Here is a 21,662-nt window from a genome sequence, read left to right on the forward strand (position 1 = left end):
ATCGCTCACTGAGCGGTTTTCTCCTTGCTGGACGCAATGATTGTTGACATACTTATGTCATACCATGTATATTTCATTTCTTACCTTTCGTTGTGAGTTACTGTGTAGGCGTGCTCCGCAGACGGAGCAGTAGCTCTCATCTTTCTCAAGTCGTGATGCGTCCCGAAAGTCATTAAAAAAAAAGTAACAACCTTTATGTCTGTGACCGTACGTTACTAGTAATCTCATGTAGATCTCTTCTTTTAGATGTCCGTTTAAATAAGCACTCTTAATATCAATATGGATGTTGTCCATCCAAATGTCACAGATATTGCTAGCAAAAATCGTATTGTACTAAATCTTGCGACAAGGGCGTATGTTTGATTGTAATCCATTCCTTCCTTTTGATTAAAGCCTCGCGCAACCAGTTTAGCTTTATATCGTGCAATTTGTCCATTTGCGTCGCGTTTCAACTTGAAGACCTACTTACTATCAATGCAGTTTTTATCAATCGGTGGTTTGGCTTTTTCCCAAGTTTTTAGTCGTTCTAGATTGTTTAATTCGTCCTCCACCGCTTTCATCCATTCGTCCGACTAGGGTGACGAAAATGCTTCCTCCAAGTTTCGTGGTTCTCTTATATATGTGAGATTTAATTCTACTTTGCTCTTTGGTTTACCTTTACATCCATATGGATTTCTTATTTTTCCTTTGGGTTCACTTAGCGTTTGTCTTTCAATTCCGCTAATTGATGCCCCCACTATCTTCTTGTCCGTTTCTTGTTCGCATTCATCTGAAGATTCTTCGTTGTTCGTTTCCGTCGTACGTTGTGCCATTGTCTTGGATCGTGCTTGTATTGGTTCGGTTCTTGCGTAACATCTTTTGTTATTTGTATCATTCCTTGGTTGCTGAGTATTTGTTTGTATCTCATCTGATTCCTGTTTTTCCTATGAAGGTTCACTATAGGGAAATTTGAATAAAATTTGTTTTATTTCCTGCCTGTTCATACCCCAACTTTATCTCATCGAATCTCACGTGCTTAGTCTGGATAATTTCTTCTCTTTTGGGATCCCACAATCAGTATCCTTTGGTCTGATTGGAATATCCAACAAGTATGCATGGACAAGCTCGAGGGTCTAACTTCTTTCTTCCTTGGTGAGATAAATGTGCGTAAGCTAGACATCCATAGGCTTTAAGATGTTTTACGCTTGATGGTTGTTCATTCCACACTCCTTCCGGCACTCCGTTCTCTACGTTGGTATGGATCATTCTGTTTCTGACGTAGGCTGCAGCACTTGTCGCTTCAGCCCAGAATGATGATGGTAATTTGGCAGAAATTAACATGGATCGAACCAAGTCCATTAAGATCTGGTTGATGCGTTCAGCTACGCCATTCATCTGAGGTATTTCGACGCAGAACCTTTCATGCTTGATGCCTAGGTGATCAAAAAGTTCTCGCAATTCCTTATTACAATATTCAAGTCCATTATCGGTTCTAAACAGTTTGATCTTCAGACCTTTTTCTCTCTTAACTTTGCTTATAAATCTTTTAATGTAGTAACCTACTTCGTTCTTATTTTTCAAGAAATAAACCGTGATTTTGCGTGAGTAGTCATCTATAAGCGTCATTACATGCCTTGAACCGCTTATTTGACGGGCATAGGACACATATACACATAGGCATACACAGATCGAAATGGATTAGCTCTAATATGCTTTTAGATTGAAGTCCATTTACCCGTTTACAAGGTATTTTAGTAGATTTACCAACGTTAAGAGACAACCGTGACAGAGATCTAGGTTTACTTTATGATAATCTAATCCGCGAACCAAGTCTTTTTGTTTTAATTCCTCTATGCTCTTATTACTAATATGACAAAAACGCTGATGCCATAAATCCTTTTCTATCATATTTACAGCATGTAACTTGATTACGTTTTGGTTTATGGGGTTTATTATATCAGCTTGGACTATATAGAGGTTATTTAATCTGGTTAGAGGTTATTTAATCTGCGAGCTTCAATTATTCGTTTGCCTGTTCTTCTATCTGCGACACGAGTTTTACCATTTTTAATTCTATCGTTCTACCTTTTTTTTCCATCTGAGCTACCGACATCAAATTTCTTCTACATTTCGGTGCGTAGTAGACGTTTTGCAGTGTTATCTCGTAGTTTTTGTAACTTGTTTTGATTTGCAGTCTTATGTCACCAAGTCCTTCTGCAGTTAATGATCCTTCGTCTTCGTAAGCTGCTGCTTCGGCTGTACCAATAGGTTCAAGTTTAATTCTTTTTAAATTCTCAAACCATTCTTCATATTTGCAAACATGATGTGTTGCAGCACTGTCTATTGACACGTTCATTGCCAAACTGAAAATTTGAATTTCGTGTGGCTAAAGTTATTTTTTCTTTTATTTATTTTTAGTCGTTTTTTTGCACGATTGAACTGGCATTGAACTGAGTCTTTTCGAGGGTCCTGGTTTGTCACTCATAATAAAAAACAATCGCGTGAACGGCCGTTTGGTGAGGGGCCGCGACACGCGATATCGCATGAACGGCAATGAATGTGTTAACCAAGCATCCTGTGATGTGTAGTTGGCTTCCGTAAATAAAGCGATTTGTTTGTTCTTGATAGTGACGCTCTTATAAATTCTTTTCTTCTTATTTCGACACTGTCTTGCAAAGTGTCCTTGTTTTCCACAACTAAAACATTTTTCAGATTTAATGGATTTGTTAGAAATATTTTGCTTACTTTTTCTCATTTGGCATGCGGCGATTTCGTTTCTCGACTGCTCGTCTTCACACTTGGGCATACGTCTATCATATTCCATTATGAGTGCATTTCTTATTTCGACAGAGGTCAGTTTTTCGTCCTCCACACTTGCGAGCGTCATTGTGAGAGCGTCGTAGCTCTCCGGGAGGCCAGAGAGCATAGCATACACCAAGTCTTCATCCTTAACTTCCGCTCCCGCTTTTTTTTTTTGGTCACGCAGGGGAAATCCATCATGGATACCCCCTCCCCTTGGGGGGGGGGAAGGGATTATGTCGGACTCTTACCGACTAAAACCTCTGCGGGACGTCTACCTGTCGGATCGTGAGGAGGGGAGTCGGGGGAACTACTCCCGTATTCCCTCCCCAACCCCCCGGCCACAGGGCTCCCTTCCGGGAGCCCCTCGCCACCTGTGTACCGCGCCCTGTTCTACGAAGGGAATCCCGGGCGCGGTTCCCGACGAGGGTTACCCCCCGCCAGTTGGCCTTCTGGTGTCCCCTGTCAAGGAGGGAGAGGACATCCACCCCCCCTCCTTACCCCCTCCCTGCTAGTCAGGGTGGGGAGGATTTGTAGGAGAGCGGGCCCGGCCCCAACCGAGGCACCGCTCCCCCCTGTCCCTACTTGTCCGGTCGCTTGGGGGAGGGAAGGCAGGGAAGGCGTCTCGCCGCCTCCCTACTCCCCCCTTGCGACCGGTGTCGGGCCCGGGGCGGCCGAGGGGACTCCCGACCCTCGCGGGTCTGTGAGCCCTCCTCGGCCGGCGCTGCCCCGGGCCCGCTGTCGCGTCCTTCGTCCCCGTGGGGGCGCTAACCGCCCGGGAGCTGCTCCCCGCAACCCCGGTACGGTCTGCGCCCCTACTCGGCGTTCTCCTTCTGGGACATTACTGTCTCGCAAAAGGAGACCGCCGCTGACCACCCCTCCTCGCTCCCGCACATGGCTTTCACCATGTGCGGGAGCGACAGCTCCCCCTCTCGGCATCCCACCGCCCCGCAGAGGACACGGCGCTCCCCGGCCCATGCTGGGCACGCGACCAGGGTGTGGTGCGCCGTGTCCTCCGCCGCGGGGCAATGGTGGCATCGAGTGGTGAGCTCCTTCCTTATCCGGCGCAGGTACCGACCGAAGCATCCGTGCCCGGTCAGCACCTGCGCCAGACGAAAAGATAATCCACGTCCCCTCCTGCCTGTCAGCTCGGACAGGCAGGGGCGGACAGCCGCTACCGTCACTGGCCCGGGACCCCGGGGGTCGGACAGTATGTCCTCCCACCTCTCCCGGGTCCGGGCCTCGGCCTGGAGCCTCAGACCCCTCAGGGCCCTGGCCGACATTCTTCCCTCCCTGTGAAGCTCCTTTACCCTCCAGTAAAGGAGATGCTGCTCCTTGACTAGGAGCTCCACAGGGGGGACGCCGGCCAGGGTGGTCGCCGCCATGTACGACACGGTCTCCCGAATCGCCCTGATTAACACCGCTTGCCGCCGCGGCAGGCCCCTAGCTGTGGCGCCCAGATGGGCGCCCCGTACAGGGCGATCGAGAGCACCGCCGTGACGTACAGGCGGCGAGCCCTCCATCCTGGGCCCCCTTGGGTGCGCGTCAGGCTGGCAACAGCCAAACCCGCCTTGCGCACCCTGGGGGCCAATTCCCCAAAGTGGGGTCCGAAGCTCCAACGACTGTCCAGCGTCAGGCCGAGATAACGCATCGTCGGCCCGACGCGGACGTGGACTCCATCTACGTGAACCCGGGTCCCCAGCGGCGCCCTGCGACCCTTGCCGTGAAAAAACACGGCTTGGGTCTTGTTGGGCGCCACCTTGAGACCCAGGTCTCTGATAGTACTCACCACCGACACCAATGCCGTCTCCGCAAGGAGGCGGACTTCCCCCCAACTCTCCCCCCGGCTACTACTAACGTGTCGTCTGCATAACAGACAACGTGGCAACCGGGGGGAAGCGGAGTGCGCAGCACCCGGTCGAACGCGATGTTCCATAGCAGGGGGCCAAGAACCGACTCCTGCGGAACACCGCGCTCCATAGCGCGCCGGCCTTGGACCCCGCCCTCTACCGGGAAGGCGAGTTCCCTGCCCCCGAAGTAGGCTGAAATTATGCGTCGGAGTACCCCGTGGTGTTCGAGGGCCCGCCCAATCTCCGGCCAGGGCAGGGTGTTGAAGGCGTTTGTTATATCTAACGAAACCGCCAACAACACCCCGCCCTCTTCCTCCACGACCGCCTGGGTCAGGTCCCGGAAGCATTGGATAGCATCCAACGTCGATCTTCCGGGCCTGAACCCGTATTGGCGGTCGTGGAGATCCGGCCCCTCCGAGGACAGATGCTGGACGAGGCGGTCGGCAATGATGCGCTCCAGCATCTTGCCCGCCTCGTCCAGCAGGCATATTGGCCTATAGGCCGACGCACTCCCGGGTGCTTTGCCCTCCTTGGGGAGGAGGACTAATCTGGCCCTCCTCCACTCTGGGTGGAATACCCCCTCCTTCAGACACCCGCTAAATACCCTGCGCGTGGCTTCGGACAGGCTTCCCTCGCCGAGGGCGAGGGCCCAGGCCCGGCCAGGTATCCCGTCGGGACCAGGGGCTTTCCCCTTGGCCCCAAGCCTTTTCCTGGCCGCGGTGAGCTCCTCTGGACTCACCGCCAGGCCCTCGTCCCAGTCATCCTCCCCCAACAGGAGGGTCGGAATCTCGGGGGAGGCCCCTTCTGCCCTCGGAAAGAGGGCATCCAGGAGCCCCTTGAGGGCCTGGTGGTCTAACACCTCCGCTGGTGGAGGCGCCCATGGTCGGATCTTTCCCATGACCCTTTTATATGGGCGCCCCCACGGATCGTCGTCCAGGTAGCTCACCATCCGCTCCCAGGCCGCTCGCTTGGCCTCGACGATGGCGACCTTGAGGGCTTTCCTGGCACTCAGGTAGCCCTCTTTTGCCCCTGTGGCATTCCCGCCTCGTCGCCGGGCCCGATAGTATTCGCGTCTGGCGCGGACGGAGGAGTCCCGGAGAGCCTCCAGCTCCTCCGTCCACCAGTACATGGCCCGGCGCAGGCGGGGGTGGGATTGGGGCATCGCGACGTCGCATGCTGACGTCACGATGCCCACTATTTCCCCAGCCCCATCCGCGGGGCTGGGGTTCCACTCACCTGGCCCCACGTCTAGGTGCCAGGTGGCCGCAAGGACGACCTCCCGAAACCTGTCCGAATCCAGTCGATTAACAGCCCATCTTCTGGGGAGGGGAAAATTCCCCTCCCCTGGACAGCGGGCCAGCATCTGTGCAGGTTTGGGGAGGCGGAGGGCCCACGCTATATACCAGGTGTATGCATAAGTGTTTTCCGGTTTAACTAAGAGATGGCGCCAGCGAAAAGTACGCAGCGTATTAATTTCACACATACGTCATTTTGTTCGTCTGACATTAAACTACAAACATACACAAGTTGAGTCCGCCAAAAACTAGCGTCTTTGTTTTATCGTTCAGTGATCATGTCGAGTTTTGTGCCTGAAAAAGAACATTTGCGGCACGCATTTTCTTATTTAATCAAAAGAAAAAGGCTGCTGAAAGTCAACGTTTGCTGGTAGAAACATATGGTGAACACGCTCCATCGATTAGAACATGTGAGACATGGTTTCGACAATTTAAAAGTGGTGATTTTAATGTGAAAGACAGTGAGCGCTCTGGTAGACCACAAAAATGCGAAAACGAGCAATTGCAGGAGTTATTGGATGATGACCCAACTCTAACTCAACGGCAATTAGCAGAAGCATTACATGTGTCACAAGAAATAATCAGCAGACGTTTACGAGCAATGGGGAAGATCAATAAACTCGGTAAATGGGTCCCACACGATTTAAATGAACGTCAAATGGAAAATCGCAAAGTCACTTGTGAAGTGCTGCTTCAACGCCACGAAAGGAAATCATTTTTTCATCGAATTGTGACGGGTGAGGAAAAATGGATTTATTTTGAAAACCCGAAGCGGAAAAAATCGTGGCTTTCACCTGGCGAAGCCGGTCCTTCAACACCAAGGCCAAATCGCTTCGACAAGAAGACCATGCTCTGTGTCTGGTGGGACCAGAGCGGTATTGTGTATTATGAACTCTTGAAGCCCGGAGAAACCGTTAATACACAACGCTATCGCCAACAAATGATTAATTTAAACCACGCATTAATCGAAAGACGACCGGACTGGGCCAGAAGACATGGCAAAGTGATTTTGTTACACGACAATGCGCCGTCTCACACAGCAAAACCAGTGAAAGAAACCTTGAAATCGCTTGGATGGGACATCCTTCCGCACCCGCCGTATTCGCCAGACCTGGCGCCATCTGACTATCACCTCTTCGCATCAACGGGGCACGCGCTCGCAGAGCAGCACTTCAGCAATTTCGAGGAAGTTGGAAAATGGCTCGACGAATAGTTTGCCGCAAAAGACAAGCAGTTTTTCTGGCATGGTATTCATAAGTTACCTGAAAGATGGGCGAAATGTGTAGAAGCCAATGGCCAATATTTTGAATAAAACAAAAATTAATTTCCCTTGAAAATTACGTGTTTTTTTGTACCAAAAAACCAGAAAAAACTTATGCATACACCTGGTATTTCGCAATATCTCTTTCTTTCAATTCATGTGGGACCTAGTTTCTTAGCTTCTGGATCATTCCCATTGCTTTTAAACGTTTGCTAACTGTTGACTCATCATTCTTTTGAAATAATGAGATTTTATTACAAAAAACAGCGAGAATTAATTCAAGCGCCTAACACATAATAATTATATTTATAATCGGCTAAGAGTACACATTAGTTTACTTCTGGTGAGCTATGAATGATTCTGGGACGCTCCCTCATCAATTACGTTTTCGTATGTGGGAATGTACACAGCTTCCTCCCAATCCACTCAATTCAATGTCGTAACGGAGTCACATCGTTGTAGCAGCCTCTCTCATGCTGCAAGGACAAACGTAATCCCTCAGCCGTGCTCGTCTGCAGCTTTAAGCGGCAAGAAAACTCTTTGGAAAGAGTAAGCGACTCCTCCCATGTCTGCCAACATTGCGGTGTCGGGACGAGGTTGGGAAGGCGCTGCCATTGCTCCGATACTTAACGATAGATGACAGATCAGGCTAGTCCGCTTCCTTTCCTTCCCACCACTCTTCTGGATGCGGAGGAAACGCAAGAAAGATACGTCAGAAACGACGGAAATTATTGTAGGGAAAGGCCTATAGATTCGTCCCCGTCAACCAGTAGCTGTTTTCGAGGAATTTTCATTCACCCTCCCTTTCCCCCCATTATATCCTCCTGGAAGCGAAGCGAGGTTATGCTGACTAAAACCTCACGGTAGCCCTCGGCTTGCACATTTCAGAAAATGAAGTTAAATTCAGCACTCCACTTGCCACCTCCAGTGTGCAGATTGATTTCCCCGCGGTCACTTTTAAACCCAACCTAATTTAACCTAAATCTAAACTTAAACCTAAACCTAAACTATTTAGAAATACATTTTAATGTTTGTTTTGTTGTTTCCTACGTGAGTATAGTCACATTTGAAATTAGTTAATTTTTAAATATATACGTATTTTATGCTATCGCCTCATTTGATAAAATTATTAAGCCGGTTTTTTATTAACTTTCTTATTTATTTATAGGCAAAATTAGAAACGGCTGATCGACATGGACAAACACCACTAAACTTAGCTGCTAGACATGGTTATGCAGATGTAGTACGTGTCCTCTTAGTCGCTGGTGCAAAAGTAGATCATGCCGATTGCGATGGCTGGACTGCCCTCAGAGCTGCTGCTTGGGGAGGACATACTCAGGTACTATAACAAATATAATCATTTCATATAACATCACTAGTAAAACTAAATTATTTCAGCTTTCACTGTAGTAAATAGAGTTATATACTTTTCCTTGTTAACCAGTTTAATAGTAGACTTGAAATTAATATTTTATGCCAAAACTGAGAGCAAATAATTTCGTTTTTTTTTATTTACATAGAATCTTATCTCTAAGGATTTGTTTGAGGCGCTGATGATGAATCCATGTCCAAAATTTCAAAATTCAAAGTAGCGGATTTAAATATTGCAGCTTCAAGTGATTGATATTCTATTATAGATATATATTAAGTTCAGTATATTTATTATTTTGGTTGTAGATAACTATCATAAATCCAAGCCATTCGGCAAAGAATAGTTTTCTTCAATATGTTTCATTCACTAATAATAGAGGTCCATCCATAATGGAATACCGTTACTAGAAGCCGCCATATTGAATCCGCCATTTCAGATTTTGCAATTTCGATTGTATTCATCAACAGTAACTCAAAAAACATGAACATGGCAAATATAATTTTTTCCATAATGGAATAAAAAAATTAACTTGGAGTTGCTATATTGAATCTGCCATTTAGAATTTTGAAAGAATAATAAGTAAAACGTACGAATTTTGGTCCATCATGAGGAACGAACAAAACACATCATTTCTATAGGATTTTGACTTGCTGAATATAATGTCGTCGTTAGTTTTCCTCTAAACCCTGGGGAACATGTTCAAATCCAAGGATTTATCATCCAATAACCGAATGGTCCGGGAAGTTTTTGCGCAAACTTTGAAGCTATTACAAACTCGTGTATTAGCTAAATTAGCTGAAAACAGATTAGATTTTCGATTTAGAAATATTTTCGATTTAATAGTTGAAGGTGTTCTCTTTTTATGCAAAATTTGCTAACAAATAATATATACGGTGTCACAGTAGCACTTGATTTTTTGTAAACGCGACATTTTAGGCAAAAATGTTTCAGACAAAAGTTGTATGGTTTCAAAGGGGATATATAACAACTATATCATTTTGTTTATAGATGGCGTCACTTTCGAGATATTCACTGATTATTACTTTTTTAAACAGAACAGAAACCCCAATTTTTTATCATCTTTTTTTACTAATTAATTTAACAACATTTGTCTGAAACATTTTTTTATTTGCCTAATATTTTTTGAGGAAAATATTTAAGGAAAACTCGGTAACTTTTTTATTATTTAACTTACGATATCTCGCTAACTATTTATCGGAAGAAAAAATAGTACCAGATATTTTTACTCTATTTGGCCTCAAGAATATATTGTTACAAAGTACCCTAACTTTTGTTAATTTGATGATTTTGAAATTTTCAATGGTCAATAAGTTAACAAAAGATAGGGCATTAGGCTAGGGGTCTAGAGGGCTAGAAGAAAACTAACGACGGTACCGTGTTCAGAAAATCAAAATGATGTGTTTCGTTCGTTCCCAACGATGAGCCAAAATCAATACATTTTACCCATTGTTCTTTCAATCCTGGGTTTGTCACTATAAACTCAAAAAACCTTTTATAAAAAAGATTTTATTTAAAATTAAATGAAAATACCAATCTTAATAAATATTGTAATAAAAACTGATAAAATTGAGTAACTACAATATATTGAATCTGCCATCATGATTTTCTGAAATTTGATTTCAGATTCATAATCAGCGATGAAGAAAACATGAATGTGTCAAGTTTGATGCAAAAATTTAGCAGTTAGAAATTGGCAGAGCTATTCACGGTGCTCGTTACTAATTGTAACATTTCTTTTTTGCTCACATATGAACTATTATTAGTAAATTGCCTATTCATATTAATGATTTTTATTATATTAAACTTCATTCGAAATACTCAAATATCCCCAAATTTAGAGCAGCTGATTTTACCCATGTATTATAAATTTTATGAACAACTTAGCAGAAATATAATAGGATCTGCCAGCAGAGTATTATAACTGATTGATGATAGAACAGGAGCATGATTTATCACTTTATAACCATTTAAAACTATTTAAATGAAATATACTCGATTTATATAGGGTGAAACGAAAGTATAGAAATCCTGAGAAGTCTCGAAAAATATAAGTTTTATAGAAAAGTGTTTCGGATAAAACTTATAGGATTTAAAATGATTTACTGATCTTGTCAGTTTGACCTTGAATAACGAGGATAACCTTTGATTTCCAAGGTCCGAACAAAGTCAAATGGAATTTTTTAAACATGACCCACAATCTTTTAAAATACTTACTCTTATAACTATATATTTTATACCATGAAAGAAGGAGGGCATACTAAGTAGCGACAGGACGCCGTGCGTTCGGGACCTGCATCTTATTTTCGTTCCGAAGAGAGAAAAATATCGAGAGCGGTAGTCGCTAGACCAGGAATCGAACCCGAGACGTTCGTTTGACGGGCGACTGCTCTAAACCATTGAGCTACCTGACGCTCCACGCTCACGACACTCTCCTCTCCCTAGATAACGTTCAGAGATGTCGTTCGGAAGCGACACCTCTAGTGCTATCCCGAGCGCACGGCGACTACAGAGAGAGGCATTGTTACTTGTACCTAGTAGTACAAGCTGGTGGTCTCTCAAAGTCAAAGGTTGCTATCCTTTAAGATCTGCTGTCCATGTATGCCGGCCTCCACCGTTGCCCCTCCTTATCCGGTGCAAATCATACAAATAAGCCCCGGCGTCGACGCCATATTTTGGCTGTCCCCGGGCGCTTGGACACGTTTTTGCAGCGCGTCGAAGGGGGGATCCACTATGAAAGAAGGAGAGCGTTCTAGGTGGCGACGGGACGCCTTGTTGAGATGTTTTCAGAACTACCTAAAGGGTGTCTCAGAATGACCTGACATTTTAATTTATTAATAAAACATATTATTTATTTGAAAAGTACAAATGTTTTTATTTTAATATAAGGTACAAACATGGAGGTTATGTGTGGAACACAACATCCGATAAATGGCCGCCTCGACCCTGTTTGCAAACGTTCATTCTTTTGACAAAATTTTCAATGACATTTTGGTATAATTGAGGACTAATTTCATTAATGGTGCATCTAATTTCTTCCTTGAGCTCCGGAATGGTCTGTGGATCATTGGCATAAACTTTTCCTTTCAGAAAACCCCAAAGAAAGAAGTCCAATGGCGTCAAATCGCACGATCTTGGTGGCCAATTCACATCGCCGCGGCGTGAAATGACACGACCATGAAACTTCGTCTGCAATAACCGCATTGTTTCGTCCGCAGTGTGGCAGATTGCGCCATTTTGTTGAAAGAATGTCTTCCAAGTGCCGTTCAATTCATTCCATAAAAAGTTGGTTATCATGTCACGATAACGAACACCATTGACGATAACCGCATTTCCCGCAGCATTCTCGAAAAAGTACGGCCCAATCACTCCTCCAACCCAAAATCCGCACCAAATAGTGACTCGTAGTGGATGCATGGGAAGCTGTTGGACCACTTTTGGATTTTCGGTCCCCCAAATTCGACAGTTTTGTTTATTCACGTAGCCATTAAGTTGAAAATGCGCCTTATCGCTGAAGATGATTTTCTTTTCGAAAAATCACCATCGATTTGTTGATGCTCCAATATCCAATTGGCGAATGTACGGCGCTGCGCATGGTCTGCTGGTTGCAGTTCTTATGTCAAATGGATCTTGTAAGCATGCAAATACAGATCTTTCGTCAAAATTCGCTGCACAGAGCATCTTGAAATATCCAATTGCTGAGCACGATGGCGAATCGAGGTGGAAGGACTTTCGTCAACACTCGCACTCACTGCGGCTATGTTTTCATTCGACCGACCGGTACGAGAACGGCCACTGCTTTTCGCGGTCAGAATTGAACCATTAACCTCAAATGTTTTTATTAAATGCACCACAGTGTTGCGAGATGGTGCGTTATGATAACCAAAAGACGTGCGGACTTTTCGAACCGTCTCTGCAAAATTTTCACCATTTTTGTAGTGAATTTTCACAATTTCTATGCGTTGCTCGATCGTGTAATTCTTCATGACTAAACCTCAATACTTCCTGATGCCAGTTGTCAAAGATTAGTACTCTATATTCGCCACAAAAAAAACGGCGCGCAATTTAAAATGCAATTTAAAATCAGATCATTTTGAGACACCTTTTATAACAACTCGTATAATAAAGCTTCTTTTGCTTAAAAATTTTTTGAGATATTTTAAAATTTGTCATGATATTCTTTAATATACTCACTCCAAGAAAAAGCGGTGCCACTTGAAACGTGGAAAAAATTTATTAAATTTCAAATGATCATAACTTGGTAAATAATGAAGACAAAAAGGTCTATAAAAAATGAAAATAAAGCTTGAAATCTCTAATTAGAGAATCGATTTCTTTCAATGTAGCGAGAAAAATTTATTGAAAATGGCGGATGGCAACGCGAGAGCATGCGAAATTGAAAAATTTGTCCGTGTTTGCCACGGCACATGGCGGGAGTCAAATGCCGTAACGCAATCGGATCAAAAGCATGTGATAGTACAGAATCTGTTTAAAATGTTTTTCTAATCATTTCGATATGATGATTTGTCACCGAATAATTCGCATTTAAAGTAAAACACTGCTTTTTTCTTCAAATGTGAATAATTCGGCGAAAAATCATCTTATCGACATGGTTAAAAAAGCATTTTAAAGAGGAAACTGTACCATCACATATTTTTTATCCAGTTGCGAGATTTGACTTTCGCCTTATGTCGTCGCAAACTCGGACCATTATTTTCCAATTGTGTTTGCTTTCGTTTCATCAGCCGCCATTTTGAAGAAAGTTATCGGACATAATTGCTATATAAAATTTCGGAAAGTAGGAATCCGAACTTTTAAAATGCTCTTATAAGGTATTGCTAGCTGTATTAGATACTAAGATATTCAATTTTGAATTTGTAACAACGTCGAATTACAAGAATAAGAATTCCGTTGTTCTCTAGCACTGGAATATTTTAAGATTCCAAACCGTCCTTCTGGTTGTGTGCGTATGTGCGTGTGCGTGCGCGCGTGTGCGTGTGTGCGTGTACGTGTACGTGTGTGCGTGTGCGTGTGCGTGTGTGCGCATGTGTGCGCATGTGTGCGTGTGTTTGCGTATGTGGGCGTGTGTGCGTGCGCGCGCGTGGGTGTGAATGTGTGTGTGTGTGTATGTGCGCACGCATGTATATGCGCGTATGCGTGTGCGTGCGCGTGTGCGTGTACGTGTGTGCGTGTGTACGCGCGCGCGTGAGCGCGCATGCGTGCATGTATGTGTGTGTGCGTATGCGCGCTCGCGCGCGCGTGTGTGTGTTCATTCCAAGGATGAGGACCCCATGGCTCGTCAACTCCACGGTATTTCACGACTCCAAACCCTCCTTGCGGCGTGTGTGCGTGCGTATGTATCTATGTAAAACAGAAAAAGAGATAAAGAGAGAGAGAGAGAGAGAGAGAGAGAGAGAGAGAGAGAGAGAGAGAGAGAGAGGGGTGGAGAATACTGTATTAGCAGCATATGTGCTGTACAGTATTCCCACCTCTTGCACGGATTTCTTCTTTCTTTCTTTCCTTCTTTCTCCATGCGACGAGGACCGTACTCCTTATGACCGTTTGAATTTCGACCTGGGTAATGTTACCTCATTCAATTTCAAGAACTCTTTGATGGTCTGGCAATGATTGTGGAGGTACATGATTGCGTATTTTTCTGCCGAGACTATCCCAAAGATGTTCAATGGGATTTAAGTCTGTACTCATAGCTGGTCATTCAAGTAAATGGATGCCTACATCCCTGCAGAAATCTAGTACTCTTCTTGCAACAATGCGTGTGGTCGCGCATTATCTTGCATGAGTATGAAAGTCTTCCTAATGAAAGGCGCATACGGAATAATGTGGGGTATCAATACTTCCTCTACATCTGCATTCATATTTCGCTGGAAAAAATGTAAATTCGTATGAACATTGGCAGATATTCCTGTTCAAACCATGATAGAACCTCTGTTGTAGCTGTGGCGTTCACTCACTGTGCAATCTGCAAAGCGTTCTCTTCTCCAGCTTGACGGTAAACCCTTCGGTTCTCGCCCATCTGAAAAGAACAGAGCAAAACGAGACTCGCTAAAAAGAACGCTACTCCAATCTGCATACGTCCAATGTCTATGGTTGACTGCAGAATCGAGCCGAGCTACACGATGGTGACGCGTAAGAGAAGGTACATCTGCTGGTCTTTGTGCAAAAAGGCCGTTTTTCCTCAGTCGATTCCGAACAGTGCTAACGCACACTTTAATATGACGGACGTTGTTTAAACTTTTTCGAATTTGAATAGCAGTTTGATGACGATTTTTTAGTGAATTTAAAACAATAAATCGGTCAATCTCTCATCAGTAATACGTCCCGAACCAGATCTTTGCTGGAAGGAATTGGTCTCTATGTACCTAGTGCAAACACGTTGTATGGCTGACACCGATAAGTTAAGTGATTGAGCAATATATCTGCGACTTCTCTCATCTTTAATTAACGTTACAACTTGAGCAGTGACTTCAAGAGTAATCGTAGTCATAATCGACCAATTTGAGTAGGAAAATGTTAATTGTTGTTTACTGTTCGTGTTCGGGCAAAAAACTGTATGTACGTGCGCGCGTTAAGGTGTAGGTGTAGGTGGTAGCTTTTCACCTAGATTAATTTTTAGTAATTAAATACTTCGTGTTTGAGTGTTTTTCAAGTTTGCAATCTCGAATTTATGGTTAATTCGAGAACTATCGTTGCCATTGAAATCTTAAATGCACATAAATTCACTCTCTTTTCTAGTTTGAGAGTTTGTTGCCATTTCGTTTTCTTGCCCGAGCACGAACAGTAAACAACAATTAACATTTTCCTACTCAAATTGGTCGATTACGGCTACGATTACTCTTGAAATCGCTGCTCAAGTTGTAACGTTAATTAAAGATGAGAGAAGTGGCAGATATGTTGCTCAATCACTTAACTTATCGATGTCAGCCGTACAACGTGCTTGCACTAGGTACATAGAGATCAATTCCTTCCAGCAAAGATCTGGTTCGAGACGTATTACCGATGAGAGATTGACCGATTTATTGTTTTAAGGATCTACAGGAGCCACACTAGAGACCTCTCACGGAGACCTGCGAACTGGGCAAAATTATACTACAAATTATGAACAAAATACGGAGAGTACCACTTTATACCATGTATATGATATTTGCAATCAGGAAAAACGTCTGCAGGGTCGTGCAGAGCACTTTTTTGGAAAAAAAGTCGAAATAAAAATCGATTAAATAATTTGAATGAACGTTCATCCCGTGGTGCAGCACGAGCCTATATTTTCATTTATTACAAATTTTCAAGAACCTAAATGCAAAATCGGGCTCTGTACGACCTAGATATTAATATAAGGAAGATGTCCATGTAAGTCTGATAAGCAAATATGATGTATGCGTGGCAAAATTTGTAGGTGTAGATAACACGGAAAATGTAGCCCAGTTGCACTACAGTACAGTTTATATGACCTAACCTTCCTGTCTTGCGTTCGCGCGAGCAATGCATTAGTATTAGCGTATATATGAGCAGTGCATAAGTTTGCCGTGTGTATGTGTATGAATACCTTCCAGTTTCCACTGTAAAACATAAGATATTTTGCCACGTTGACGATATATGTAACCACCAAATTAATATGGAATATTCCTTGAACTATTATCGAGGTCCCTACAGAGCCAGATTTTGCAATCCAGCCGTCCATAATTTACGAAAAATAAATGAAGCGTCCACCGTACTAATCATCGCTGCGAGTCACTCGAAATATCATTTTACGAGATGCAATATTTCGTCTCTTTGACGATACGTATTATTATCAAATTGTTGCAGCATCTTCTTCGTACTATTTTCAAGATCTATTTCCAAGTTCCAAGTAAGTTCAAGTTACTATTTCCAAGATCGGTACAAAGCCGGATTTTGCAATCTGGTCGTCAAAAATTTATAATATATAAATAAAGCCATCCGTCCAGGCGTTGGAGCGAATCAGTCGAGAAATTATTGTAGGAGATGCAAAATTTCACCTCGTTGACGACATATTTAACCGCCAAATTGTTATAGCATCTTCTTTGACCTAACCCCGAGAAACCCACAGAGCCAGATTTTGCAGTCAGGCCGTGAAAAATGTATCATAAATAAATAAAGATGTATGAAGCGTCGGAGCGGATCACGTACAATATCATTTTACAAGAAGAAATCCGCCTCGTTGGCGATATACTTGGAGCGCAACTAAGTTTCCGGTGATTCTTTGATCAATGAAGAATGGAAAATTTCAAGAGAAATACAAAAAATGGTTTATTCAAAGTATCGTCCCTCGCTAACTACACATTTTTGCCATCTCTCTGGCAATACATGAATACCGCGACGATAAAACGACGCATCTTTGGACAGAAACCATTCATCCAACCAATTTTGCACTTCTTCGAAATTGGTCAAGAGTTGCTCAGCCAAGCTATGCGCCATCGACCGGAACAAGTGATAATCGGAAGGGGTCACGTCTAGCGAATACGGCAGGTGCGGTAGTAGATCCCATTTCAGCGTTTTGTTGGTGTCCTGGACGATGGAAGTGCGATGGCACGGAGCGTTGTCGTGCTGCAATATCACTCGTTCGTGTCTCGTGTCCCATTCTGGCGGTTTTTCGAGCAATGCGTGGTTCAAATTTATCATTTGTTGTCGGTAGCGATGCCCATTGACAGTTTCGCCCGGTTTCAGCAGCTCATAGTACATGATTCCTTTCTGGTCCCACCAAACGCAGAGCACTGTCTTCTTTCCGAAGCGATTTGGCCGTGCCGTCGATGTTGATGCTTCGCCAAGTGAAAGCCACGATTTTTCGCGTTTGGGATTCTCGAAATATATCTACTCCTCATCGCCAGTAACAATTCGATGCAGGAAACTCTTTCTTTCATGCCGCAAAAGCAAAATTTCGGAAGTAGCTTTTCGATGTTCCATCTGTCTCTCAATCAACTCATGCGGTACCCATTTTCCTTCCTTTTGAATTTTTTCCATGGTATGTAAACGTTTGGAAATACGTTGGCGAGTCATGTTTAATGCCTCCGCAAGTTGATCTTGCGTTTGCGTATCATCTTTATCCAATAACGCTTGCAGATCGGCATCCTCAATTGTTTTTGGTCTTCCGGAGACCTTGCCCTCAGTGTCGAAATCGCCACTTTTGAAGCGTTTAAACCAATCTTCACAGGTAGTTTTCGATGATGCATGTTCGCCGTAGGCCTCCTCAAGCAAACGACGTGCTTCAGCTGCATTTTTTTTCAAGTTAAAGCAGAAAAGCAAAGCTTCCCGCAAATGCTGTTTATTTGGCACAAAACTCGACATCTTCGTTGTTAAAAAAAATATTTTTGCGTTGCGATATGTGTTGGTATTACAACTGGTCATTGTTAACAGATGTCCAACCGCCAAATTTATATGGAATATTCCTTGAATTATTATCGAAGTCTCTACAGAGCCAGATTTTGCAATCCAGCCGTCAACAATTTATAATATTTTAATAAAGCGAGCGTCGTACGAAACATCGCAGCGAGTCCCGCGAAATACCATGTTACAAGAAAAGATATTTTGCCTCGTTACACTCATATATTACCATCAAATTGTTATAACATATTTCTCGATCTATTTCTGAGGTCTCTACAAAGCCAGATTTTGCAATCAGGTCGTCTAACTTTTATTATAAATAAATAAAGATGCATCAAGCGTTAAGGCGGACAATACAATTTCACAAGAAGAGATATTACGTCTTGTTGGCGTAATATATGTAACCGCCGAATTGATATGGAATATTCCTTGAACTATTATCGAGATCCCTACAGAGCCAGATTTTGCATTCCGGCATTTCCGGATTAATATATCATATATTAATAAAGCGTGTGTCGTACGAAACATCACAGCGAGTCCCGCGAAATACCATGTTACAAGAAAAAATATTTTGCCTCGTTGCTGTCATATAACAGCACTAAATTGTTATAACCTATTTCTCGATCTATCCTCGAGGTCTTTACAAAGCCAGATTTCGCAATCAGGCCGTCTAACATTTATCGTATACAGGGTGTTTGATAGCTGATCATGTAGACGAAAGTTGGAGATAGATTGGGTGTAACCGAGAAAAAAAATCATGTACCACAATGTCAAATTGCCAATAGTTATCGAGTTATTATTGGGTGAGTGCAAAAGTTCGTGCGGAGTTTCAATAGATGGAGTTATAAGCGTCGTAAAGTGTTGTCATTAATACTTCCATCTACATATTATATAACGTTGGAAAGATGACGTCTTCAGCTGTTATTAAAAAAAAAATCATTTGTTTTCATACAAACTGCTTCGAGAAATATCACTTTAAAAATGAGTATCGATAAGGTGCATTTACGGCATGTTACGCTTTACGAGTTTCGGAAGGGAATAAACGTTGCCGCAGCCGTAAAAAACATTCAGGATGTTTATCAGGATGAAGCACCAGCTAAACAAACTGTGGAAAAATGGTTTGCTAAATTTCGGCGCGGAGAATTTAACCTTGAAGACGAGCCACGCTCTGGTCGACCTTCTGACATTGATGACGATGTTTTGCGTACTTTAGTGCTCAATAATCCGCGAATTTCAACAGAAGAAGTTGCTACAGCACTAAACGTTGACCGATCAACCGCTTTTCGGCGTTTAAAAAAGATGGGATTCGATTTGAAGCTCGATATATGGGTGCCCCATTTGCTGACCGAGAAGAACAAAATCAAGCGAATTTCTGCAGCCGTTTCTTTACTCGGGCGGCTCAATAACGAGTCGTTTTTGGATCGACTAGTGACAGGCGATGAGAAATGGGTCCTCTACAACAATGTTCAGCACAAACGGACATGGGAACAATCAGGTGAGCATGGTGACGCAATGCCAAAGGCCAGTTTGTACCCGATGAAGGTGATGCTCTCTGTTTGGTGGGATTGCAAGGGCATAATCTATTTCGAGCTTCTCCCCGCTGGCGAAACGATTGATTCGGACAAGTACTGTCGCCAATTAACCAATCTGAATCGAGAAATAAAAGAGAAACGTCCGATTTTGTCAAATCGCAAGGGAGTCGTCTTTCATCACGACAACGCCAGACCACACGTTTCGAAAAAGACGCTGCGCAAACTGAAGAGCCTGAAATGGGATGTCTTAACGCATCCACCGTATTCTCCTGATATCGCACCATCTGACTATCACTTGTTCCGGTCATTGCAAAATTATTTAAATGGAAAAAACTTTGACTCTTTGGAGGCCTTAAAAAACGGCGTCTCTTCGTTCTTCGAATCTAAACCGCTCAGTTTTTATGATCGAGGCATCCGTATGCTGCCAGAACGTTGGAAAAAGATTATAGAAAACGATGGAGAATATATCATTGATTGAACAAAGATTTTTGTTTGCCTAATCACTGTGTGACTTTTACTCACAAACTCCGCACGAACTTTTGCACTCACCCAATAATTAAAACATGTGAGCCAACGAGCGCGTAGAGAGCGGAGGGCGACCGCAGTAAGCACATAGACATTTGATACAGGCGGAGCCAGCGAGTGGCGGTAGGCGAGCGCGCGCTGCGAGAGGCAACGTAAACAACAAGAGGCGAACGCGCGCGACGAGGAGCGAGCGAGCGCAAGCAACAAGAGGCGAGCGAGCGCGACGAAGAGCGAGCGAGCGCGAACGACGAGGAGCGAGCGAACTATAAGGAAAAAGCTATAAAGAAAAAGCTCGCTCGCTCCTCGTCGCGCGCGATCGCCTCTTGTCGCTTACGTTGCCCCTCGCCGCGCGCGCTTGTCTACCGCCACTCACTGACTCCGCCTGTATCAAATGTCTACGTGCTTACTGCGGCCGCCCTCCGCTCTCTACGTGCTCGTTGGCTCACATGTTTTAATTAATAACTCGGTAACTATTGCCAATTTGACATTATGGTATATGTCTTTTCTTCTCGGCTACACCCAATCTATCTCCAACTTTCGTCTGCATGATCAGCTATCAAACACCCTGTATAAAAGACTGTACCGGGCATTGCAGCATGTCACGTACAATACAATTTTGAAACATGAAAAATATTGCCTTGTTAACGTAATATATCACCATCAAATTGTTCGGCCGTATTCCTTGTATTATATCTAACGTCACTATAAAGCAGAATTTTGATTATTAACACATATATACAGGGTGTCTCAGAACTTTGGGACACGGGCTCCGTAGGGACATAGAGCTAAGTGAGAGGAACAAAAAAGTCCTCCACTATAATGTGAAAATCGTAATAGTTTTTTAGTAATAACCGCGTAAAGTTTGGCGTTTTCCACGCCCATCGCCTATAGACGCTCCGCGGCAAGTTGTGTGCGTAGGGGTTGAGCGATAACGCGTCTCGCGCTGACCGTCGCGCGGCGTCAAAGCGCCAAGACGTCATCGCGATAGGCGCGCTGGGCGTGGAAAACGCCTAACTCTGCACTGTTATAATTAAAAAACTATTACGATTTTCACATTATAGCATAGGACTTTTTTGTTCTTTTCACTTTGCTCTATATCCTTACGGAGCCCGTGTCTCAAAATTCTGAGACACCTTGTATAAGGGTCGGACGCAAATAGTTTCGGAGATACAGGTTGAAAAAGGATACAAGTAACAAGTATAAAAATAAATGTTTAATGATGATTTATTCAGTACTTAATAATTATTTATTCAGTATTATTGTTGGGAATTGGGAAGATTTCAGCCATTGCATAAAAAATGCGGTAATCGCCACGAAACTCGCTTCATATGGAAAGTCGTATTGTTCTGTGTTATATGAGTTTGCGATTTTCCACGTGACGCAATTTCGAGCAGACGAGGAGAGGTTGCAAGTGGGGGAACCGAAGGCCCCTTCGCATCTTCCCTTCAGTGTGTGTGTGTATGCTTCAATGATTCATCACTTTAAATGAATTTTCATATTTACTACTTTCATCGTTTCTCAGCTTGTATTTTCGAAGCTATTTATGTCCGACCGTTATGTATATATGTGAAACGACTCAGGAAGACTTCCGCAACAACATATTTAAAAATAAATTAAATCGGAGGGAGGGCCTCTTTTATGCATAATTACCCCCTTGTATAAGTGGTTTGAATA

The 21,662-nt window shown here is 43.6% G+C and overlaps 1 protein-coding gene across 1 annotated transcript in view; it reads left to right on the plus strand.

Moving 5' to 3' along the window:
• The window catches only part of LOC105188104 (ankyrin repeat domain-containing protein 50), a gene marked incomplete at its 3' end in the record, with an annotated part of 526,622 nt that overhangs the window by 224,773 nt on the left and 280,187 nt on the right, over positions 1-21,662 (plus strand). Inside the window, exon 4 of the mRNA XM_025301288.1 lies at positions 8,353-8,523. Within this exon, the coding sequence (XP_025157073.1) occupies positions 8,353-8,523 (171 nt within the window). The remainder of the gene's footprint in view (positions 1-8,352; positions 8,524-21,662) is intronic.

The sequence above is a fragment of the Harpegnathos saltator genome, unplaced genomic scaffold (genome assembly GCF_003227715.2).
Source record: "Harpegnathos saltator strain DR-91 unplaced genomic scaffold, Hsal_v8.6 scaffold409, whole genome shotgun sequence".
NCBI classification, from domain to species: domain Eukaryota; kingdom Metazoa; phylum Arthropoda; class Insecta; order Hymenoptera; family Formicidae; genus Harpegnathos; species Harpegnathos saltator.